We start from the raw sequence: 26,083 nt of genomic DNA, 5'->3' as shown, positions 1-26,083 counted from the left end.
GAATTTAGTTTCAGGTAAAATTTACGGATCTTAATTTGGAGTTCTGTAGCTCCGGGTAAAAATAATTTAGTGACTCTGACTCGAATAGTCAGCTTTGAATATACATGTGAGTGAATAGTGAAATTGTAGTTAATGTTGTTTAAGTGTGTTATACACATTAAGGATGTGGAATGGAGAGGAGGAGGAGGAAAATTGGAAGAAAATATGAATGATTTGTGTATAATTGGCCATATGCTCGATTATAATCGATAAACGATTAAAAAGAAATGATGTTTATAATTGTGCATTATTAGTTATAGTTAAAGTTCATGTGAGAAAATAAAATTTCATAGTATGTGTATGTGGTAACTTGGTATATGATTTGGTATGTAGCAATGTCAGAAATGGTTTATGAATTAACTCATGTTGATAAGTTTGATACATAAATAAATGTGGTGCTTATCCATGCTTATAATGCTTATACTATATGTTTATTTGGCTAGCATGTTTGGTGTGTATGCTTAGGCTTTGGCCAAGTTGTGGCTAGATTACGCCACATTAAATTTATAAAATTATGCATTGAGATGGTAAATGTCTAGATGAAAATATGCTTGTGATCATAAAAGGGTGGTAAGGTTTAAAGTTTGTAATCTTTATTAAAATGGTTTATCATGTGGTTAGTCTTCAAAAAGGCTAGCTTGCGACTACGGTTTAGTGTAATGTTTATATCTTGTATGATATGCATAGGAAACAATAGTGGAAAGGAAATGAAATACTAGGTTCATGCTTGAAGTGTAAAATGATGCAAAAAGGGGACGTTAAGTTAAACGATAAATATGTATTAGTATTGAACTTAATGAAATTGAATTGTACGTGAATTAAATGGAAATTGCAAATGATATGATTTGAATTAAATGAATTATTGTGGTATTGAAATGTATATTGAATTGAGAAATTGAATTGAATCGTGAAAATGAGAATCGTGAATTAAATGAAATGGAAATGAAGTATTGAATTGCATGAGTATGTATTGGGTCTCAAAAGCCCTATTTGTTACAAATATAGTATTTTGAAGTTATAACGTGAAGATTTATAAAAGCATGTTAAAAATTTGAAGAATTTAATTTTGAATGAAATTTTATAACTCGGTCTAACATGTTTATAAGTGTATGTGTTCTGATAATGCCTCGTACCCTATTCCAGCGTCGAATACGAGTAAGGGGTGTTACAATGTGACATCGCTAGATTCAGTCATAACGTTTAGACCAGATTTGGAGTGTTACAAACACCAACATCATCTCCACCATCATGGGCGGCAATTAAGGATTGACCACAAAGTTTGCTGAAATTTAAAAAAAAATAAGTGTAGGGACTTGAACTTGAATTTTAAGAATGAATTCACTAACTTTTAACCATCAAGCCAGTAACTCATTTATGTTTAAAAACGCATATAAAAAATTTATAAAAATTGGGGTGTGACAAAAACTTTAACCAAAATGATTGGTTCTCTTTTTGTTACCTATTCTGTTTCTTTAGTTATAAGAAAAGAAATTTTCAAAATATAATTTGTTTGTAAAATTTGGATTTTGAAAAATAATTTAAATGAATTGAATATTTGAATTGAGTTTGAAAAAGAAAAATTGTGGTATATTTGTATATATGTTTTGGTAAAAATGGCATAAGAGTCGATTTCACAAGCCACTATAATATCGATTCTGAATGTTCTTCAAAAGCATAGAACTTAACTTGAAGATATTATTAATTTGGTTTTGAGAAACATTGAGGAATGTAATGATCTAAATGTTTTTGGTTTGTTATTGGATTCGACAATTTTTTATTATTTCCCATACAAGTTAATCCTTCAACAATAACATTTTCGAGATTTTATTTTTCTAGAATTATTATATAGAACTTTCTATTTTAAAATAATTTTGCATTTTTAATAATTTTTATATAGAACTGGTATCAAATTGACAAAAAATAAAAGTGGACTAAAATTATTATTATACCAACTACAAAAGTGTCACTTATCAGCTGAGTCACTAGAAAACAATTTTGAAAAATTTTAATAATCGGATTATAACTTTTTAATTAAGCGACCAAATAAAAATTTAAAATACAAAACTAATTCTTTTTAACCTTAATCTCACTATAGATTCTTATCATATATGTTCTTTTTATATTCTTATCATATATGTTCTTTTTATACAATACTAGAACAATCCATAACCCTCCAACCCTTAAATAGGAGAATAATCTACACTAACAATAATATCGATGCCAATTCACAAATATAAAACTAGTCATAATGGTAAAAATAAAGACAGCATTGAGCAACTTTTATTTGACTGTTTATTTATTGCATTCATCGTATCTCATTAATTAAAATTCTGAGTCTAGTCACGTGCCATGAGGGATCTGTCCAAGATTATTTGATTTGTTTGGTTCCGGTGTCCCACTGGGCGGGGTGAAACTAAGATTTTCATATTAGGATCGACCTAATATATCCCTCTTTCATTTACCAAAGTATATACATTAAAGTTTTGTGTGTAATGATAACATTCTAATGTAAATCATTATGTAAAATACATGTAAAGTAATTAAAGCATGTGGTGTCATAAAATTATATATACACCATTGCAATTTTTATAAATTGAATCATTATAATAAAAATCTAAAATACTAGATAATTTAAGACATAACACTAATACAAAAATCAAGGTTTACTTTGCACTTAATTCAGTTCTTGTCAATAATCAAAAGAAATTTTAATGAATCCTTCTATTAACCATTTCTGTCTTTAATCATATTGGCTATTAAAATCAAATAATAGACTAATTAGATGGTGACATGCGACACTCATGCTTTAATCTTTCATTTTATAATAAAAAGTTATTAAAATTTATAAAAATACTAAAATTTATATAAACTTAGAAATTACAAAATTTATAAAACTTAAAAGAATCATAAAATTTATAAATATTATAAAACTTAATAAAAATTTTAATAAATTATAAAAAAAGCAATAAAATATAAAATGAATTTCATTAAAATCTTATAAAATATTATAAAAACTTAAAAATTCTAATAAAATATGAAAAAATTATATAAAATATTCAGTTATTAGTTCCTTATTTTGGGAATTAAACCGTGATGGACGTCGAAACCACTAAATATAAATTCCTATGACAAAATAACAGTAAATGGCAGTATAGAGTAGTAGGGTCGAATCCACAGGGGCTAGCTATCTAATTTCGCCTTTTTCATGACTAGAATCACTGTCACGGTCACAATCGTACCCACGACCTGTGCGTAGCAGTGCTGAAAAAAAAAGAAATAAAAACGGGGGATTTAAATTGATTAAGATAATAAAATAAGGAAATATGAAGTGTAATAAAATAAAATAAAATAAAAACATATTTGAAAATGCAAAAATAAATTTAAGAAAAGAAAACAAATTGGTAAATAAAATATTTTTAAGCTCAACATTAGCCTCAGTGTACTCCAATCTTGAATCGATCCTTGAAATAGATTTTCTCTTCCAATCGATAAGCTGATTATAGCAATCTAGGATCCCTCAAACCGCCAACTCTTCCTCTCGTAGCCGATCTTAGTATCACCTGCAAATCGAACCTTATTGAATTTCTAACCACGCGGCACGTACTCGTAATTTAAGACTTCGACAGCCTTGCGATCTGAAAATCCCAACTCAAATTAACGGCCTCAACCGAGTGGGTCGTTTAAATCCGATCACTATCTCCCTTGACGGAATCCAACTAGCTTTTTCCAATTGAACACGCCATTTTGTTCGCGGGATTTAGAATACAACACCGCCGACTTAACTTCCCAATTGTACGCCAAATGATTCCAACCCAACACGCACTTTTTGAATTAAAATCGAATCAACTTTGAGGGACGAATTTATACTATCCCAGATACAGGAGAGATAGTGAATATCGAATTGCAAAGTATTTAGTGTGGGTTCATATCTCATAATTACTTTATCGAAGCGATAATCGGGCTAAGGTTAAAAAGAGTTTAGTTAATCATGAACAATATCATGCTTGAAAATAAATGGTTTAAATGAAATTGTAAAAAGTGGGAAGGGGAAGGGCTTGGTAGGCAATTAATCAAAAAGTTGAAAGTAAAAGAAAAAGAATTGAAATGACATAATAGAGTATAACGCATGAATGGAATAGATAATTTATTAAATGCTAAATGCAAAGTGTGTGTTCAATTGGCCGTAGCCACTAGGTATTTATACACACTTTTAGTGCTAAAATTTAACTAGATTTTTTCTAAATATTATCACTAAATAATCCTAAATATGATCACTAAATATTATCACTAAATAATTCAAATTTTAAAAATCAAATTTAAATTAGAGATTAAACTTAAACTAATTACAGAGTTGTAACAATATAAAAAATCTTTCAATCTTTATCCAGCCACTTTTTGAATCTTCAATCCTTTAATCAAGCCCTCCTCTTTGTTTTTTGTTCCAATTTAGTCCATTTTTGTAAGAGTTTGAATTCAACACGCCAACTCCATTCCTGATAAGAAATCCAAATTTAATAGCATTTTATTCAATAACTAGCCAAAAATAAATATATTAAAAATATGAATTTATCTTGCTATCAAATTCCCCCTACTTAGTCGATGCTTGTCCTCAAGTATGATATCTACTAAAAATAATTCGTCAATCCTTTTCAAAATCAAAACCCCCTTTCCTAGTGAAGCATACTACAAACAATTAGGTGAATAAAAAATAAACAATTGCTAAACTCAATCAATAAACATTTTATAAAATCTCGAACAATATGTCAAATTCAACAATTTCACTAAATTTAGGCTTAATCAAACATGCGAAACGATCATACCCAATATACTTTTATTTATATTTTTTATTATTTATTATTTATTTTTTTTTCGAATGTAGTCAAGTCTTTTGACGCGAAGTGAGATGACAACTCAAGTACCTCACCCCAGTTACTCAACCTGACACGTTCTCTTTATTTAATTATTTATTCTTAAAGAATTCGAGACATAATCAAACCTTTTGATTCGAAACGAGATCACAATCCACACACCTCATCCCGGTTACTCAATTTCACATATCCCTAATCAATTTATTTCTCCTTTCTCAAGGCAGCTCGGTTAGCGGAGTGTTACAAGTTTCGGCTTGTCACCAAACCTTTTGATGCGGAATGAGATGACAACCCAAACACCTCATCTCAATTACTCAACTTGGTCACATTTCTGAATCTTCACTCTTAACCAAGCTATTAGCAAATTTATTTAAAATGAGTACTTTCATTAGGTAAGTTCAAAAAAAACCAACAATTTAATGAAATATTGACTAAGTCATCACATTTTCAATTCAACAAAATATTCATTGATCAAGCAAGCAATAGTTATTCATGATTCACCCACTTATTTAAGTAAACTAACATAAGAATTAGAGGTTTATTTCCGAAATGAATTAAGAATTTATTCTTAGCAAAACGCATGCAAAAAGAAATTATGGCATGATACTCCCCTACTTATCCCACATTGTCCACAATATGCAAAAAGAATAATAAAAGTTGAGGCAAAGTGTACCTCCCGTGTATATTCAATGGGTCGGAGGATAGTGGAAGTGACCTCTTTGTAGTATGTTGAGGATGCTTGAAATGTTTGCTTCTATTATTTCGAGGTGAGCTTCAATGCGATGAAGTAGTTCATCCATAATTGAAGGTAGTTGCTCATCTTTTTCTCTAGTAGCTGGATTGCATCTTCGTCGTAGGACTTTATTGCTTTCAGCAGTTCGTATACCTAAAATATAATGCGAGAAAATGGATTAAACAATATTTTATTTAATTCTCAAATTAAACTAGAATTCAAAATTAAATTAAATAAATGAAGATAAATATGAGTTGCCTTCCATAAAGCGCTTTTTTTAACGTTGTTAGCTCGCGGACTTGAGTGTTATTTGCTTGGTTCCTTGAGAATTAATTCTTCTACTATGTGCACTTGAAAGTTCTCGTAGAAAGATCTCAACCTTTTCTCATTGTCCTTAAAGTATTTCCAGGATTCCTCCATTATAGGTGGATTAAGGCATTTTTGAGCTTTTCTGTTCTGGTTTGGCTTTTCCTCTATCAGGATCCTTAAATATACTGATAACGGTTTGAGTTCCAATTTCGAAGCTTGCAAAATATAAGGCAAGAGTTTAGTTTTAGAATTCGACAGTTCAAAATATTTACCTTGACTTCTAGGAACTTGTGGAGTCTCCAATAGAACAACAGTTTCACGAATCGATTCTATGAATGTCATTATCTCCTCCAATTTATCCATCGTATTGAGGTCTAAACTCTTGCAAAGTACAATTTGTAACCTATCCTCTTCATATTACTCAAAAATAAAATTTCGTTAGTGGTTCAATAATATCAACACTAGAAATATTCGACATTGTGTTGGGTTGGCCCAACACCTCAAAAACATTAAATTTTACCACCTCACCGTCGAATTTCATGTAAATGTTCCACTTCGAACATCAATTTTTGTACGTGTGGTACTTAGGAATGGTCTCCCGAGTAAAATATCAGAAGCATTTCTTGAGTGGTCGTCCTCCATATCGATTGTGTAAAAGCCTGCAAGAAAAATTAGTTCATTTACCTATACGAGGACATCGTCCAATACCCCTTCTGGATATACGCAAGACCTATCTACCAATTGAATAATCACACCTGCTTCTTTCAAATGACCCGAGTTTAGAAATTTAAAAATAGATAAAGGCATTACATTAATAGATACTTCTAAATCACACATTGCTTTCTTTATGTCAATATTATCTATTTTGCAGGATATAGAAAACATACATTGGTCCTTACACTTAGGTGAAATTTTCCTTTGTAGTATTGCAGAAACGTTTTCTCCCATATTTACCCATTCGTTTCCTTAGAGCTTATTTTTTTTGTGCACAGTTCTTTCAGAAATTTTGCATAGCGTGGAACCTACTTAATTGCATCAAGTAAAGTAATATTAATTTTTACCTTTTAGAATATATCAAGGATTTTTTTCTTTCGTTCCTTTTTAACTTGGGCGAGCCTTCCAGGCTATAGGGGAGGTACAACAAATGGTTTATGTGGTGTCGGCTCTATGGTAGCTACTAGTTTGGCCTTTTGTTCTTCTTGTTCAACATTGTGGTCACAACTTATGCCAAGCACTAGTCCTAACGCATCCTTTATGGTCACAACAATTGTATTTTGACGTGGGTTTGGCTCAGTTTGAGACGGTAGTTCCTTATTCTCCAAACAACTAAATGTAAGTGCTAACTTACTTATTTGCTGATCCATTTCCTGAAGATACGCTTCGGTCTTTTGTTGGAACTTTTCGGTGCTAACGGCTAACCTCTCTACTATGGTTTCAAGAGATGGCTTTGGAGGTTGATACTGTTGAGGTGAAGGTGGTCTTGGTTGATATCATTGATTATATCGAGGATTCGATCCATAGTTTAAATTTGGGTGGTCCCTCTACTTTGGGTTGTATGTGTTCGAGCATGAATCACAGCGCCTTTGAGGTAGCCCCGGGAAATTCTTAACAGCATCTACTTGTGCAGTTTTGTCCTCTAGTAAAAACAGACACGAGTAGGTTGGATGATCAGGTTGAGTGCAAATCCCACATAACCAAGCTAGGTTCGATTTTCCTGCAAGCATATTTTAACCACATTAGTAAGTTCATCAATCTTATTTACAATGGAAGAAGTACTTAGCTTATGAACCCTTCTCGTAGGTTCCATAGGTGGTCAATACTATTGAGAATTTGCAACCATAGTCGAAATTAATTCCCTAGTTCTTTAGGGAGTCATATTCACAAGGGCCCCTCCACTAGCGGCATCAATCATCTTCATCTCCATTAGGAGTAACCCCTCATAGAAATACTGTAAGAGCGACTATTCAGTCAGTCCATGTTGTGGGAAACTTGCACACAACTTCTTATATCGCTCAAATATTTATAGAGTGATTTTGCTTCCTTTTGCTGAATTTCGACTATACTCCTCTGTAATTCGGCTGCTCGAGCTACTGGGAAAAACCTATCAAGAAATAATCGAGACATATCAGTCCAAGTATTAATAAATCTCGAAGGTAGATAAAACAACCATTCTCTAGTAGAGTCAGCTAATGAAAAAGGGAAAGCTCGTAGTTTTATTTGATCCTCAGTTACTCATTATGGTCTCATACTTAGACAAACCATGTGGAACTCTTTCAAATGAGTATAGGGGTTCTCATTTTTCAAATCGCAAAAAGTAGGCAGTAAGTGTATTAATCCCGACTTTATCTCGAACAGAGTTTCGCCCGCTGGATAAGTTATGCATAGCGGTTGTTATTAATTTGGTACAGCCACAAGTTGGCGTATAGTTTGATATTCCATATCGCCTGAATCTTCAGATGAGTAAATATCTTCGGTGTAAGATCCTTCTTCAAATTCAGGTTGTGGTTGCTTATCGCACTGAATAGCTTCTTTTCGAAATGTTTGAGCCAACTTTTCTATTTCTGGTTCAAATACTAGAGTCACCGATTCTGACCAGGTCATAAAGAAAACAAACAAAAATTAGAAATTTTTACCAGTCCTGGCAACGGCTCCAAAATTTGATGGGCGTCAAAACCACCAAATATAAATTCCTACGACAAAATAATAGTAAATGTGTAACAGCCCGAAATTTTGGGCTAGTCGGAATAGTGGTTTCGGGACCACAAATTCGACGAGAAAAAATTATTTTCATTATATTTTTACGGTCTACGATTTCACAAAATGATTTCGTGAAAATTTCGTTCGAAAATTTTGACGTTTGGGCACTCAATTTAGTCAAAGGAACTAAATTGTAAAAAGTGCATAAGTTGAGTTCTACATGTTAGAAGTGTCCAATTGTTATGAAATTTTAAGTTGGATGTCCTTAAATGGTAATTAGACCATTGGTTAAATTTTTGGACAAAAATGTACAAGAGATAAGTGAAATAGAAAATTTTTAAGTTGGGGGAATTTTGGTCATTTAGTAATTAAAAGAATTAAAAAGGCCAAAATAGCCAAAAATTTGTCCATCTTCTCCATGGTGAACGAAATCAGCAAGGGGGAAGCCATATTTAGGGTTTTCAAGCTTCCAAGCTCCATAGTAAGTGATTCCAAGCCCTGTTTTTAATGTTCTTTACGTTTTTAGAGTCCCGATAACTTGATTTAGCTTATTCTAGCAATAATTTAATCTAGGGTTCATATTTGGAAAAATACTCATAGGTGAAATATGTTTATTTTGATGTTTTATGGTAGAATATGAAGCTTTAAATTATGTTAAATAACTTTTGCTAGCCGATTTTAAGTGAAAACGAGTAAATTGACAAAATCAGTAAAAATACCTAATGTTCATAAGTAAGTGTTAGAGTGAGAATTTTATGTTGCCATAGAAGGAAAAAATGTTCAGCATGTCATAAAACATAATAAAAAGGAATAAATTTTAATTTCCGAGCTTAGGGGCAAAATCATAATTTTGTGAAACTTTAGGGGTAAAAATGTAATTTTTCCAAAATGTGATTTTTGGACTGGATTGAATAATGTGAGTGTTAAATAAGTTAAATGTGTTATTATAAGTCAAGAAAGACAAGGAATTGACTTTGATTAGTGAAAAAGGAAAAAATGAGAAAAAAAGACAAGGAATTGACTTTGATTAGTGAAAAAGGAAAAAATGAGAAAAAGTGAGAAATTTCCCGATTGAACATTCGGAATAAAAAGGGATACGAATGAAGTGATAGAAATGATCACATATGTGGCATGGACTGTCTGTAGGCCACTATGTGAAAGTGAAAGTGATGGTCACGTGTGTAGTACTATGTGCAGGCTACTACGTGTATCGGATAGTGATGGTCACATGTGTAGTACTATGTGCAGGCTACCATGTGAACCGGTATCATTAATTATAAGGTGGTTGTTATGTGCTGATCCCACCAATATCATTGATTACAAAGGGTGGTTGCTATGTGCTGAATCCACCGTGTATCTGTTATTATTCCGATGTGTTCATCGGGAAATTGACTAAGTGAAAATACATGAGATCATGTAACGATTAAGTGTGATTGAATGATGAATATATATGTGTGGAATTGAATTGAATAATGATTGAAAGTGAAAAACTGAAATTATGAAAAAGTAAAATTAGCAACAAAATAGTTTTGGACAGTAACAATAGTGTGACTTTGAAAAATCACCAAAAATGGTGGAAATTGAATTAGAGAGTGAATAAGATATGAAATGAAATCTTAATGAGACTATTTTTACATAAAAGAAACAGACCAAGCAAAAGAGTTATATATTTTGAGATATTTTAATTTTAGTGAGGCAGGGTCGGATTGATTTTGGAATCCCCTGTTCTAACTTTGGAAAATAATTAAAAATTGTACAAAAATAATTATGAGTTATAATTTATATACTTAGAATCCTTAATGAGTCTATTTTCAAAGGAAATAAACAGAAATATCATCTTAATTCTGTACAATGAGATAATTCATTTTTAGTGAAGATAGGTCAAAGATGTTGAGTAGTGAAATAGGGGTGACTTTAAAAAATAAAATATACTAATTGGCTATGACGAAAATTCTGAAAATTTTATGGTAAGAATATATGTGAGCCTAGTTTTGGGGAAAATTAACGGAACTTAATTTGGAGCTCTGTAGATCTAGATAAAAATAATTTAGCGACTGTAACTTGACTATATAGCTTTGAATTTAAATATAAGTGAATAGTGAAATTATGTATAATGCTATTTAAGCATGTTATATACATAAAGGATATGGGATGGAGAGGAGGAGGAGGACAATAAAGTATATGAATGAATTGTGTATAATTGGTTAAATGTCTGATTATAATAATTAAATCTTGAAATAGGAGTGATGCTTATATTGGTGCATTACTGGTCATGGTAAGCTCATGAGAGAAAATAAAGTTTCATAGCATATGTGTGTGGTATATTTGGCATGAAATAATGTCATGAGTGGCTCATGAATTAACTCATGTTGGTAAGTTGATGCATAATTGTAGTATTCAAATATATACATATTTGTAATATTTTGCTATGTGATTTAGAAAAAGGGAAATAAATAGCATACTGAAAATCCGGCCATGGTGCTAGTTTATGTTAAAGGAGGGTTTTATGGCATATCTTAAGTAATGGAATGTTATGAATTTTGAGATTAATTTGCTAGTCAAATAAATGACAAATGAATTGATTACATATTCGTAATTTTGACATATGCTTGGTATATGAAATGTAATAATATATGCTTGAATAAAATTTAAGTATTCGAATGACATGGATTTGATGGTGATAAGATTCGAACATTGAATTCATGAAGCACAGGTGATGTATTATTGTTGTGTGATAGTTTGGTTTGAGAAATTGGTTAGGTAAATGGTAAGTGAAAGCATTTATGGATATAGAAGAAAATTTGGAGTGAATATGAAATTTAGCTCAATTAACTTTCATCAATTAAACATAGTGTATACCAGAATGTGTTAGTGAATTACATATTCGTAAATTGACATTCAAAGTTCAGTTAGTGATATATGAAAATAACATGAAAAGATTTATGATTGTGATTAATATTGATTCTGACTTAAAGTGGATTCTTCAATATTGGATTGATTTAACGGATATATTTAGCATATGAATAGGTATGTATTGGGCCTCGTAAACCCTAATTAGCGACTCGAAGATAATAATTTGAAAGTTTTTAATTTTGATGAAATTTTATAACTCAGTTTAATATGTTTATAAGTGTATTTATTCTGGTAATGCCTCGTACCCTATTCCAGCATAGAATACGGGTAAGGGGTGTTACAATGTGATATCACCAGATTCCGCCCTAATGTTTAGACCGTGTTTGGGATGTTACAAAATGGCAGTATAGAGTAGTAGGGTCGAATCCACGGGGACTGACTATCCAATTTCACCTTTTCCATGACCAAAATCGCTGTCGCGGTCATAGTCGTGCCCACGACTTGTGCGTAACAGTGCTGAAAAAAAAAGAAATAAAAATGGGGGGTTTAAATTGATTAAGATAATAAAATAAGGAAATATGACGTGTAATAGAATAAAATAAAAAAACAAATTCAAAAATGCAAAAATAAATTTTAAAAAATAAAATAAAATAAATCGGTAAATAAAATATTTTAAGCTTAGTCTTAGTCTTGGTGTACTCCAATCTTGAATCGATCCTTGAATTAGATTTTCTCTTCCAATCGATAAGTTGGTTATAGCAATCGAAGATCCCTCAAACCGCCAACTCTTCATCTCGTAGTCGATCCTGGTATCACCTACAAATCGTACATTGTCGAATTTCTAACCATGTGGCACGTAGCCGTAATTTAAGACTTCGACAACCTTGCGATCTGAAAAGCCCAACTCGAATTAACGGCCTCAATCATGTGGGTCGTTTAAATCTGATCACTATCTCCCTTAGCGGAATCCAACTACCTTTTTCCAATTGAACACGCCAATTTGTTCGCGGGATTTTGAATACAGCACCGTCGACTCAACTTCCCAACTGTACGCCAAACGATTCCAACCCAACGCGCGCTTTTTGAATTGAAATCGAATCAACTTTGAGGGACGAATTTGTACTATCTCATATACATGAGATATAGCGAATATCGAATTGCAAAGTATTTAGTGTGGGTTCAAATCTCATGATTACTTTGTCGAAGCGATAACCGGGCTAAGGCTAAAAAAGGTTTAGTTAATCATGAAAAGTATCATGCTTGAAAATAAATGGTTTAAATGGAATTGTGAAAAGTGGGAAGGGGAAGGGCTTGGTAGGCAATTAATCAAAAAGTTGAAAGTAAAAAAAAAAAAGATTTGAAATGACATAATAGAGTATGACGCATGAATGAAAAAAAATAGAGAATTTATTAAATGCTAAAGGTAAAATGTGTGTTCAATTAGCTGTAGCTATTAGGTATTTATATACAGTTTTAGTGCTAAAATTTAGCTAGATTTTTCCTAAATATTATCACTAAATAATCCTAAAGATTATCACTAAATAATTCAAAATTTAAAAATCAAATTTAAACTAATTATAGAGTTGTAACAATATAAAAAATCTTTCAATTTTTATCCAGCCACTTTTTGAATCTTCAATCTTTCAATCAAGCCCTCCTCTTTGCTTTTTGTTCCAATTTAGCCCATTTTTGTAAGAGTTTGAATTCAACACACCAACTTCATTCATGATAAGAAAAATCTAAATTTAATAGCATTTTATTCACTAATTAGCTAAAAAGTAAAATATTAAAAATACGAATTTATCTTGCTATTAAACTCCTAAAATTAGAATGAACATGTGGCATTAGACCAAGCATTGGACATTAGATTGTTGGGTAATTTTCATGTTGAGAATACTCATTCCTTTGATACCTCAAATGTTAACTTCATTGTCATAATCCAGATAAATTCTTTTTTATAAGACTACAACAAATAACGTAACTCTTTAAAATTTGATTTTCATGTTTTTTTCTTATGATTCTTTATTTACGTCATAGTTGGATTTGCAGGCGAGGAGCCTAATAGTACTCCTTAACAGCTCCTTAAACATCATTTGACTCCATGTAGACATGAGTACAGTGAAAAGGGTTTTTTTGAATCTATAGAAAAAAAAAAGTCCCGCAAGAAGAGAGTATTGATACCGTTTTCTTGTTTTTAAATTTAACTATAATTTCAAAAAATGGAAATAAAAGTAAGAAGAAAATAGAAATATATTTTCATTCAACTGAAATAATATTTAAATAGAATAAGAAAAAATTAACAACTTAAACCTACAATCATATGATCAACAAATGCATAAAATTAATAACTTTGTTGATGCCATTTAAGCTCTAAAGTCTGGGCTGAATTTTAACCATAATTATTGGATTAGGTCGATTCTGAAAAAACGTGTCCTTTAGTGAATATGGTGAGAAAACACTTCCAATTAAATGTGCTTTCAACTTTGACCATATGTTTAAATATTAGTGTTTTTATGTTTGAGTCCCGGGTTCGATTCTTCCCCTATTCACATTTGTATTTTTTAATTTCATGTTAAGATTTTTAAAATTTTAATTAATTTTTAACATATTAGCTCTTTTGTTAGATTGTTTAATTAGTTGCAATTACATCCTTGAGTCTCGAGTTTAATTTCTCTCTTACTCATATTTTTATTTTTTATTTCATGTTACTTTAAGCTTTTTAATTTTTAATTAATGTTTTTAAGATATTAATTTTTTCGTTAGATGGTAAGATAGTTGTAATTACAACATTGAGTCTCGAGTTTTATTCTTTTACTACTCACATTTGTATTTTTTATTTAATGTTGCTTCAAGTTTTTATTTTTATTTTAATTAATATTTTAACATATTAACTCATTTTGTTAGATGGTTAGATAATTACGAATGCATTCTTGAATTTGAGATTCTGTTATTTTTATAAGCATATTAATGTTATTTTTATTTCATATTATTTAAATTTTTTTATTTTTAATTAATGTTTTGATGATATTTTTTTAATTAATTTTATATGTATATTATTATTTTTCTTTCAATTAATATTTGATTTTATAAAGTCTGGCAGCATGTTTTCCTCGTGAGTTTTCATAGGCTGCTAACTGGCACTTTCAGATGTTGATTGAAATCTTATTTCTTTTTTCAACTTTGGCAGAGGTCTTTTGAATTTCGTGTCAGCTTCCTTGAAATTAGTTGCGAATGACATCGGTGATGGAAACCCAAGCCTAGTTTGCCTTATGTTACGTCAACAATATGAAAATGTAGAAAACAAAGGAATTTACCACAAATTACATGGGGAATGGTTTAAATGTAAAAAGAAATAAATTGGGAGCTCCACCGTACGTACAAAGAATCTGAATGGAAAATAGTCAAAATTTTCTCCTGCATAATGGGCAAGATTTATGCCCCATTAACCACTTTTGAACACACGATATATGGAACGTATGGTGACATTGTGGCAACCTATGAACTGTTTCCCACGGTAAAAGGTCCTGGAATTTTGAAACCAACCATCAAGAAAAGCAATCATGAAAATTGATAAAAGAAAAAAAAAAGAAATAAAAAAAAGAGAACCTCAAGGCAAATGGAACAAGGGTTTGTGTTGCTGAGTACATTTTCTTCTGTGATTCTCATCTTTGGAATTTTGTCCATCGAATCCTCTGACAACCCTTCCTTATTCCAGGGGACTTGGATGAATGGAGTAGTAGATTCAAATACGTTTATCTAAAACCCAAAACCAAGGATTTCAATGGCAGCCGCAGGGACAAATGCTTTATAGAAAGATGGTATCTTACCGGTTGAAGGAGATACCTCGTTGCCAATGCCGAATCATTAGAACTGCAAATTAGGAGTGAAATCTGGAACAACTTGATGGACAAAAAACTGCCTTCCATCACTCCAACTGCGACTCCATACATAAGACCCATCTTTGTTTTTGCCCCAACAAAAGCTCCGGTCAGGCCTCCTAAAGTTGCTCCAACTGCATGAACAGATTTTTTCTTTAAAAAAAAAAAAGCAAAAAAAAATATGAAAACAAAAGGGAAAAATGAACTAACCCACTGCAAATATGAAGATGAAGATTGCAAAAAACAGTTCAGTAATAACTGCCGAAGCTGCTGAGCAGCAAAATTTCCTGGCCTCTTGAGCCAGAAAGCATGGCATGATAAAGGAAGAAGAAGGGCAGATGGTAAAGTCCATTGGGAGAAGTTTCAAGTTTAGGTTTACTGTTTGAAGACACCTAGAAATTTATAAATTGTAGGGCAATTGAGAAGGATTTATGGCAATGGAAATATATGAGACTGAACCAAAGGAGAGGTCAAGGAAGGAGGACCAACTTGGTGGGAAGGGAAAGAAGCGGTGATGGGTGAATTAAAAATGATATAGGTGAAACGGAAGGGATAGATAATCACCTAATTGTATAATACATTACTCTGAAACTCCTACTTGGTAAACCTTTACGTTATTTTTTCTACTATAATTGAATAATTATAATATTATTTTTAAAGTTCTGAAGACGTGGTCAAAGTGGTGGGCTATAATCTCCCAACTGAATCTTTTACTGAACTAACAAAAGCAAATGGTACATGTACCAAAAAAAGGCAAATCAAACTTATCTCCTCAATTTCTTATTTCTCTATTTCTTTGTTTCGAAAGCAACGGTTGTGGATCATTTTACAAATATTATACATTATTACTACTCTTCTTATCTTATTTTTTATTAAATTTATATGTGTTTAAAAAAAACGTTTCCTGTTTGTATGAGTTGTCAATGGGATTGGAGAGTTGACTTATCCCCAAAAAAAAACCGCGTTATTATTATTTTAATAATCTTCTTACAAGATCTTATCTATTTTTTTACACAATACCTATAACTAGTCATAACTCATCCCTAATCTATGAACATGAGGATAATGCCACGTTCTCTTATATTGACAACAATGTTCATGCCAATCGAGTTAGAACTCAATCGGCAAAACCATATTACTATCTAAAAATAATATTATATTTAAAAAATTTATATTAATCTTTATATATTTTACTAATTAAATATAAATAAAACTATTTAATTGAGAACAAAAAATTTATATTTAAAATAGTGAAAATAATTCACAAGTTCTTGAAAAAGTTTAAAAATTAAAATAAAAAATTAACATAGGAAAACCAAGAACCAAACTAAGCTGAAATCGAATTATAATGGATGCTTCAAAAAGTCCTAAAAACCCATTCAAAACAAAGCGATATCACTCCTACATATAATTAACATTATGGTAAATTATAGTATTTACAATTAACATTATAAAAAGAAGGTAGATTAGTAATGATGTGTAACCTTAAATGTGCATCTAACCTTATAGCATAATTGGGTAGGAACCCTCACTTGCCTATAAATACCCTAAGGATCAACTTGGTATCGGGACTTCTCTCTACTCTCAACCCTAATACATTAAACCCTCTACCACACTACACCAAAATAGGCTTTTAGCGGCGCTTTTTTAAGTATTTAGCGGCGCTAAAAAACGAAGCTAAAAGTGAAAGCGCCGCAAAAAATACCGCTATTGACAACGTCGCTAACTTTAGCGGCGTTTACGTGAAAAAATGCCGCTAAAGATCATGGTCTTTAGCAGCGCTTTTCACACAAACGCCGCTAAAAATCATGACCTTTAGCGGCACTTTTACCACAAACGTCGCTAAAAATCATAACCTTTAGCGGCGCTTCTATTACAAACGCCGCTATAAAAATAACTTTTAGCGGCACTTTTTCACAAATGCCGCTAAAAACATGACTTTTAAAAAAATTAATTAAATAATATTTATTTCTATGATAAATATTATATTATGTTTTATTTTTGAAATTTAAACTTTAAACTATATACTTTTAAGGATAAAAATATTAATTAAATAAATTTTCTATTAAACTTTTAACTTTAAAGCTAAATATAAAAATTAATGAATTTAAATTTAAATTTAAATTTAAAATATTATGTTTAAATAATGAGCAATCTACCTCACAGCTCATCTGATCTATATTAACTCGGCCAAATATAAAAGAAGCTAAAAAACATGTAATAATTAACAATCATGGTTAAAGAAGCTAGTACACAAGGTAGCTACAAAACCCTGTTTCAATAACACCAAATTCAAGTTCCGACTAAGATAAACGACCATGAAATGCAACATTAAATAACACTCCACTTGAAGAAGTGCCAAGCCTTGGCTTTTCCAGCTTGAAGAGATTGAATCCTCTACTACACCTTCAATATCTAAAGGATGCAAAACCAAATGATCAGATAAACCCCAACAGCATAAAAGTTCAAGAACTCGAGCCCCAACAGCATACCCTGCATCCTCCAGCCTGATACATTTTTCATGAAAGATATTAGATTCATTGACAATAGAAGAGCTATTTACTGAACTAAGCATCATCCCAAATCCCAATATTAGCTTTAATGTTAAATAATCAGATCTCAAGATCAGTCAGCAATGATGAGATTCAACTACAAAACATTAAGAAAAAATACCTTCTTTCTAATTCAGCAATGTTGTCAACCCGAGTTTGATTGTACTGAACAAGCTCAGAGAACAAAAATGCAAAGGCACTCAAGCTAACCTGAAATGGAAGCACAACATTCAACAGTTCAAATTTTGACTCCAAATTGATTTAAAACAAATCCCCAATAAAAGCTACTATTGATTTCGTATTAGCTTTGGTTTATGTAAACACCTTTTCTATTTTCTAAAGTAATAAGATCTCAACAGATTTATTTTATTCTTATTTTGAGACTAATTTGCCTCATTTGATCATAATTTCTCGACTAATTTAATGGATAAATCAAATAATTCAATGAGAAAATAAAAGTTAAAGGAAACAAACTCAATAGATGTCAAATATTGCAACAAGAAGAAAAAGGTGAATTATTGAAACGATCTAAAACTCAGGTTTCTTGCTAAGAATAGGAATTTACAGTTTAAATAAAATAAGGGAAAAGAAAAAGCAAGTCTCTAGTTTAAACTTTATCATTTTCTGATGCATTTCAGCATAACATAAGAGGAAGAGATATCAAGAGAGAGTGAAGGAACCCCTTGTTTGTCCCAGCATCTAACCTTGTCCCAGCATAATGTCAACAACGTCTTGAAATGAGAGTTAAACAAAAATCCCTGCCAGAGACAGAAAGTTTCACTTGGACATCAAAGTTGGAAACAACAAACATTAGATCAAAACTTTAAACCATGCACCAAATGGAAACAAAAACTTCTAGCTAACTTGGATGAGAAAAATTTTGAGGCAGAATCTAGTTCATCTTTAGTTACTACTTTTTAAGGTACCTAATGCTATAAGAGAAAACCTGGTAAATGGTCAATGATGCTCCTTAAGAATATTGACAAACAAACTCCATTCAATAAAATAAAACCAACGAAATTGTAAATATAATGGTTGGTCCAATAATATGGATTAAAATTTTAAAAAAGCATTAGTCAATGCAAGACAACAAATAACATTCGACAGCTACTCCATAACCAGAAACAATTTTGCATCGCTGAAAGTGGTAATAAAGTTCAGGGTTACCTAGATTTCTCTAAAGCAACAACTTTTAAGCAAAAACCAGACATAGAAACTGAAAGAAACTAAAACAATTATCTGAACTTAACAATCTTCCACCAAATATTACTTCCATTATCACTTATCACAAAAATAAATGAATAGGAAAAAGCCTAAAGTGTATCATACCTGCTTGAAAAAGCCATATACCAAAAAAAATTATATTAAAGATATTGAACTCTAATAAATTTGAACTCTAATATAGCACTTGGATATCCTTTTAAAGATATTGAAACATCTTCCATCTCTGCAAAAGCTTCTTCTTTGTCTCCAACCTCGTATAAGGCCAATGCCCTACCAACTCTTGCATAGTCTAAGAATGCAAAATCTTTATAATTTTCAACTACCTGAAAGCAAGTGATGAAAATTTATTCACATACACTGCTGCATCACAACTTCACAAGCTGGTCTAAGTTCATAGGCATCAGAGGTGCATTAAAAATATTACGTTGTATATATGTAATATGCTATGGTCATAATAATCCTCTTGCAACAAAATAAGGTCTGAAAAGGGCAGAGACACATTATACCTTCATATTTTACGATATATTAGACAGTAGAATTCAAATTCACAAGCAAATTGCTATAAATCCTGTTATACCTCCACCCCTTGGAGACAAATTTATGGCTAGTATTTTCTTCAACATCTGGTCCATCATCTTTCAAAAGAAAATCATTACTCAATATGTGATAAAGGCCCTCTGTGCCAGCACAGAGGCGAATCTTATGACCTTTTGAAAATTTAATTACATTTATCTGATTGCTAGCTGATGGAATGAAGTGGATCCAAAAGAAAACAACAAGGAGCCATTGCACTCATCCAAATTGTGGGAGAAAGAATTCGGGTCTTTTTCTTAAAAAAAATTTTTGATCAAATAAAATATTTTAAAAAATTTCAATAGTATTATATTAGTTTCTAAGTAATACAAACCTCTGCTTCTTCAATAGCATCCTCTCCCCTGCCCCATGAGATACCATCAGAAAGAGATGCTTCTGCTCTTGCTCGTCTAAGTGAAGCTTCTCGGTCTAAAATCTCTTCTCGGATCTTAGCTTCTCTTATGACTTTCAAGTCTTTTTCCTAGAACACAAAAGCATGAAACAAATTACAGCAATCAAACACAAAAAGACCCTTGGAAAATATACAAACGAGTTGAGCTACGAAAAAAAAGAAGAAAAAATTAATCTGAATCTGATATAACTTTTTTCTTCCAAAAGTAAACAAGCAAATAAGAGTGCAACATGGTAAAGGTGAGAGCAATGAAACACTAAAACTTTTAGAAGTTTAGAACCTTTTGAAAATCATTACACTGGCATTGGGTATAAACAAAAGGGTGTTTTTTTGTTAAAAGTTTGCAGCGGGGATAGCCATTGGAGAGCAGAAGAAGAAGGGGAAGTAGAGAAAACGATGAAGAAGGAGTTCAAAACGTCGTCGTCTGGTAGCGAGATGGAAAGCTGGGTTCATTTGATAGGGTCAGGTGAAGAGGAAAGAGAGAAAGAGAGAAGGGAAAGGGTAATAGGAGAAAGGGAGAGCAGAGTGTTTGTTGGAGAGTGGTAATTGAGAAAATATTGTCGGCCATGGGAAATTAGGGATTTCAGGGGGAAAAATTTGGGGTAAAATGGTGCCATTTTTCAAAGTTGAATATTTTTGCGGCGTTTTTTGTAGAAATGCCCTATTGCTTGTTTTTTGTGGCGTTTTTCATATAAATGCTGTAAAAAATCATTTTATTTTGAGCAAAAATCATTTTATTTAAACTAATATTTAAATATATTTATTAATTCTATTTAAACTAATATTTAAATATTTAAATATATTTTATTTAAACTTAATTATTAATTTTATTTAAACTAATATTTAAATATTTAAATATATTTTATTTAAACTTAATTATTAATTCTATTTAAACTAATATTTAAATATTTAAATATATTTTATTTAAACTTATTTATTAATTCTATTTAAACTAATATTTAAATATTTAAATATATTTTATTTAAACTTATTTATTAATTCTATTTAAACTAATATTTAAATATATTTTATTTAATCTTATTTATTAATTCTATTTAAACTAATATTTTTAAATTTTTTAAATATATAAAAGCATTAATTAATGGTATAAAATTTTATCATTTAACACCATCGTATCTTTTACAATTATATATGAAATTATTTAATATATAAATTAAAATGAATCAGTCATGTTCCCCAAAAATTTTAAAATTATTTTAAATAATAGTATTTTAAATTTTCCATTTTTAACAAATATTTTTCTATGTTTTTATTTCAAATTATTTCAAATATATCCATTTTTAACAAATATTCGATTAAAAATAAATTGAATTTTAATTAATATAAATAAACAAATTAAATAGTAAATAGACAGATAAAATATTTTTTCGGCGCTTTTTCAAAAACGCCGCTAAAGCACCGAGAATTAGGGGCGCTTTTTCAAAAACGCCGCTAAAGTTCCGAGCATTAGCGTCGCTTTTTCAAAAACGTCGCTATATCCCCGAGCTTTAGCGGCGCTTTTTCGAAAAATGTCGCTAAAGCCCCGAAAGGTCAGACGCCGTTGGGCTTACGTTTTTTGAAAAACGCCGCTAATACTCGATTTGTAGCGGCTTTTTTTTATCCAAACGCCACTAAACATGCCGCGAAAAGCCTGTTTTGGTGTAGTGCCACCTCTACCTAAGTCCCTCTACCTTTCCTACTCTCAACCCTAGAACAAGTGAACCTGCCTTCTTTGACATTTCCCCCTGTCCTCCTTCTCCACTTCTGTTGATATTATGCATCAACAATTATAAAATATACAATTAGCAGAATATAATTAAGGTAAATTACTAGATTCGTAATGATATGTAATCTTATACAACTAAGTTGTTATAATGCAAATTGTTATATTAATGATCTTAAACCCTAAGTTCAAATCTTGTTATAGTATTATTTTACTAAAAAATGAAAAGACAAAAAGCATCCTTAAATTAATATTTGTTAATATGTAAAGTAATAATAATTTAGTAATTTCGAACTGAGTTGGTGCTCATCAAGAACTTAACATAAGATTACAAGTATAAATATTAAATAATGGATTTGCTGACAATAATATAATAAATAAATTTTTTTAAAATTTGGTATTTAAAATCTAATTAATCAATAGTTTTAATATGAAATTTTAAATACTAAAATATTATAATTATTTTTAAAGTTGGGCACATAAGCATAAGTACAACATATACCCACATCATATTAAAAAAAATCAACAAAACCCAAAAATCATTAAAAGAAAAATAAAATAAAATTTCCCCAATTGAAAACTCCCCAACCACGAATCTCAAGTCCCATTTCCCATGCCAAAACCTAAAATTTCCCCCAAGACCCCCTTAAGCCTCGACTAACAAGCTGTCCTAACCATTGTCTAGCACTGGTCAGGCACTGCCGGCCGTCAACCACCGACCACTAGCCTCCATATTTATGTCTGCTTTCCATTATTCATCAAAATATTGAGCACATATATGAATGTTGTCCTTAATTAGTCCTTACTTATTTCGATGACTTGATCAATATTTTAATGTCCTTTTCAATAGCATGTTGGTGACTGAATTGTTCTGGGAATTTTTCCAATGGGTTCAGATTTGCATCGCTATTATTTTGGATAACTCATTTTCTAAACTACTTTCTATTAACCGTTTGAAGTAATTTTAAGTAACTGGCTAAAATATTATGAAATATTTAAATTTCACAGGTTGAAACTATTATTTGAGATTGTTGTATGTTTTTTTGTTTGCAATTATTATGTTTCTTTTATTTGGGATTGTTGTGGTAGTATCTTTTCAAGCTTTTTTTTAATACGTTAATATTAGAGTTGTGCATGGGTCAGTTCAGGTTAAGTAAAAAATTTAGACTCGTTTTTTTAGGTTTGAGTCCGGCTTGACCGAAAAATGGGCGTAAAATTTTGCTCAAGTCAAGTCCAGATAAAAATACTAAAACTCGAACTCAGCTCAATCTACCCATATGAAAATTTTTATATTATTGTTTTATATAAAAATAAATTTTAAAAATACAATACATCAAGCACACTAAAAACATTAAAATAAGTGTTTTTCAACAAATGGAAAAAGATAAAAAAAATATTTAGATAACACTAAGATAAATACAACTTAGCGAACAAATACCTCTAAAATAGTAGCAAAATTAATAATAAAACAACAGTTATACAAGATCCAAACAATAATAACAAAATAGTAGCAATATAATAGCGAAATGATAGCAAAACAATGAAAAAACCAATGGCAAAATAATTAAAAAAAGCAGTAGCCTTTTTTTTTTTGCAAATTCGAGCTAGGCCAGAGCCGGGAAAAAAAAGCTTACTCGAGGCCAGAACCGTTTAAAAAACAGGCCTTATTTTTTTTATCAAAACCCATTTTTTGGACCTATATTTTTACTCAAACCATCCCATTTTTCAGGCGGCCCAGCCCATGTACAAGTCTATTTGATATTGTGTGATTTAAGATATTAAGTTATTTGGAGTTATTATTGAAGTTTTAGTTTGTTTGGAATTTTTATGTTTAAATTGTTAGGAATATTTAAATTTTTGTTAAATTGTTATATTTAATTTGTAACATCCCTCGCTCGATCCGATAACATATCAAAATAAGAGATGCTATATTTAAACACTAAACCCATCACTTAAGCTTATTCTTCTATTATATTTTTAATTAACATAGCACTTTATCACTACATAATTACAACTCCACATTTTAATGAATTATTTCATATCGTAATGGTATGAAATTTCATACTAATATTAGCACCATTAAACACTTATTTATAATATTAAATTTCATAAATCCTAAGCTTACAAACTTAGGAGAAGGATGAGTACTTATGATACTTACCTCAATGAATGCTCTATAATGCTTAATCAAGCTTCCATAAGCTTTATTCCATTATCAATCAAGCTTGAAAATCTAGTAATCACTGTCTCCTCATTTTCTATAAACCAAAATATATTCAAAATTAATATAGATTCATTCTAAGCTTTCTTAAAGCAACCATTTACAAAATTTAACTTGAGATGTAGGAAGCAATTTATTACCTTGTTTGAGCTTTCTCTCTTTAATTTCAACTTCTCTCACAAAAGCTCCATAATCCCTAGGTTGAGAATGATAAAATTGATGGTGGAAATGAGTTTAGGAAGTTGTTTCTAAAAAAAATTTAACAAAATCTCGAGGTGGGTAGTGAAAATTTTGGAAGAAATTAAAGAAGTAACCAAAGAAAAGAAAAAAGAAAGAATGGAAGCCATGAAAAGCTTGCTACTGGCTAGAGGAGAAAAGAATGAAGCTGGTGAATTTTTTTCCCATCTTTACAATACCCATAAATGGGCTTTGGGCCCATGTCAACATGTTTCAAGTCTATTTTTTTTGTTAAATTGAGGTGTTACACCCCAAGTTTTTCTAGTTCGCGTTTTGGTTGGTTGACTAAGTAAGGTTGGTGATGACTCACATATGAGCTAGTCAAATTCGCAAGAATTGACTTGTTTCATTTGGCAAATTTTCTCTTGCGAAATACTCCGCTAGGTTCTACCATCTTGCAGATTCCTATTCCGTATTTGGTGAGATTTTTCGTTGTGAACCCGCCATTGGCGAGTTCAATTGTGGTGAATAGGTTTGTTGTTTTAGAATCTAGAATGGTAGGACACGTACAGGAAACGTGTCAAGTCCTATATAGGAAACGTGTCATTTTGCATGACAACTATAGTGCCTCGGTAATGGTGTCTGATTAGTGGAACCGTGTGTGATTAGTGGAATCGTTATGTGCATGTAAAATGATTAGGTAACAAGTTATAGTGGAATTACAGGCTAATTCCTATATAAATAGGATAAAAGCTTAATAGAGAAGGACTTTTTTTTTGGAATTACAGGCTAATTCCTATATAAACAGGATAAAAGCTTAATAGAGAAGGACTTTTTTTTTTTTTTTTACTTTTCTCTATTCATCTTTGTTCTTTCAAAAGAAACCTAGTGTGTTCTTCGCTGCGTGAAAAATGTACCAACTTTCAACTTGATTAGTAACTGACTTTTTCAAGCCAACTGTTTGTACATTCTTGAGTCCTCAATGAGTTTAATATCAAGGAATGATAGGGGTGTAGGAAAAAATTATATAGGTTTCTACTGGAGATTGAAGGGAAGGAAACTTCTTTCTAGTTAATGTTTGCATATTTCCGATTCCTGTTTTTACATTAAAGTTTAGCTGTTTTTGAACTTAATAAAGTGTGTAATTTTATTTAGCTAAAGAAATGGTAGAAGGCCCTAATGCAAAAGGGAAAGAACCCATAAATTAGGCAAAGCTTTTTTTCTAGTACTCTCTAGTGAGTTCTTTTCATTTGTGTTCCTGTTAAATCCCAGCTAATTTCATGATAATGTTGTCTTCCATGTATGTAAGTTCATTTAAAATGCATGTCTGTGTTAACAAACTAAAATGATAATAACAGTATATGCATGGATGATTGTAAATTGATACTCTTCCTTAGCCCACAAGCTCCGTATCTGGAATGGTGGAAGGGGGGAAACGGTGGGAACCGTTAAGATGTGGTGGGAGAAATGTATGGAGATTATGGTATGATATAAGAGTTACCTCTGATAGGGCATGTAATGCAAACCACGATAGGTGAATACACTGACCTTACAGGAGAACATGTAAGTGTTGGAATTAACAAAGAGGATTTGCAGATGTTCAGTTGGATATATGAAATATCGGCTCAATGGAGCAATACCGTGAATGTGAAACCATGGCTCTTTGGAGTGATATGTGGATCAAAAGCTACCACAAGGAAGGGGTCCATGAATAGTCCATGCAAAGCATGCAAGTGTTATGTAAAGTTAATACACGTGAATAGTGCTTAGATGAATGAGTATCCGCATGATTTGTGCTTAACAATGAAAAGTATCTAACTTTGG

At 31.1% G+C, this 26,083-nt stretch overlaps 1 protein-coding gene and 1 long non-coding RNA gene across 3 annotated transcripts; both read right to left on the bottom strand.

Annotated features, from left to right (window-relative positions):
• Window positions 1-14,745: 14,745 nt before the first annotated feature.
• Window positions 14,746-15,942, bottom strand: LOC105793839 (NEP1-interacting protein-like 1). 2 transcript variants are annotated; one of them, XM_012622697.2, is made up of 4 exons: window positions 15,588-15,942; window positions 15,327-15,511; window positions 15,106-15,255; window positions 14,746-15,023 (listed from the first exon to the last, which is right to left on the bottom strand). In XM_012622697.2, the coding sequence occupies exons 1-4, from the start codon at window positions 15,727-15,729 to the stop codon at window positions 14,901-14,903; spliced, it is 600 nt and encodes a 199-aa protein (XP_012478151.1). In that variant the 5' UTR covers window positions 15,730-15,942; the 3' UTR covers window positions 14,746-14,900. The 2 variants fall into 2 exon arrangements, with proteins under 2 accessions (XP_012478151.1, XP_052483739.1); XM_052627779.1 differs by having other exon boundaries at window positions 15,327-15,496.
• Window positions 15,943-17,574: 1,632 nt separating this feature from the next.
• On the bottom strand, window positions 17,575-20,716 carry LOC105793840 (uncharacterized). The gene is made up of 6 exons (XR_008194332.1): window positions 20,419-20,716; window positions 20,061-20,207; window positions 19,259-19,476; window positions 18,634-18,687; window positions 18,051-18,139; window positions 17,575-17,884 (listed from the first exon to the last, which is right to left on the bottom strand). It is a non-coding gene; the product is annotated as an uncharacterized LOC105793840 (long non-coding RNA).
• Between the last annotated feature and the right edge of the window lie 5,367 nt (window positions 20,717-26,083).

Source organism: Gossypium raimondii, chromosome 3 (assembly GCF_025698545.1).
Source record: "Gossypium raimondii isolate GPD5lz chromosome 3, ASM2569854v1, whole genome shotgun sequence".
Lineage (NCBI taxonomy): Eukaryota > Viridiplantae > Streptophyta > Magnoliopsida > Malvales > Malvaceae > Gossypium > Gossypium raimondii.
Note: the sequence above shows the minus strand (reverse complement) of the source record. Positions and strands in the feature narration are given on the sequence as shown.

Excerpts from the sequence above, each read along its gene's own strand:
- LOC105793839 (XM_012622697.2), bottom strand. The coding sequence starts at position 15,729 with ATGGACTTTACCATCTGCCCTTCTTCTTCCTTTATCATGCCATGCTTT. Across the intron at positions 15,512-15,587 it reads CATCTTCATATTTGCAGTGG|TTGGAGCAACTTTAGGAGGC; the intron begins GTTAGTTCATTT and ends CTGTTCATGCAG. Across the intron at positions 15,024-15,105 it reads CTTGTTCCATTTGCCTTGAG|GACCTTTTACCGTGGGAAAC; the intron begins GTTCTCTTTTTT and ends TCAAAATTCCAG.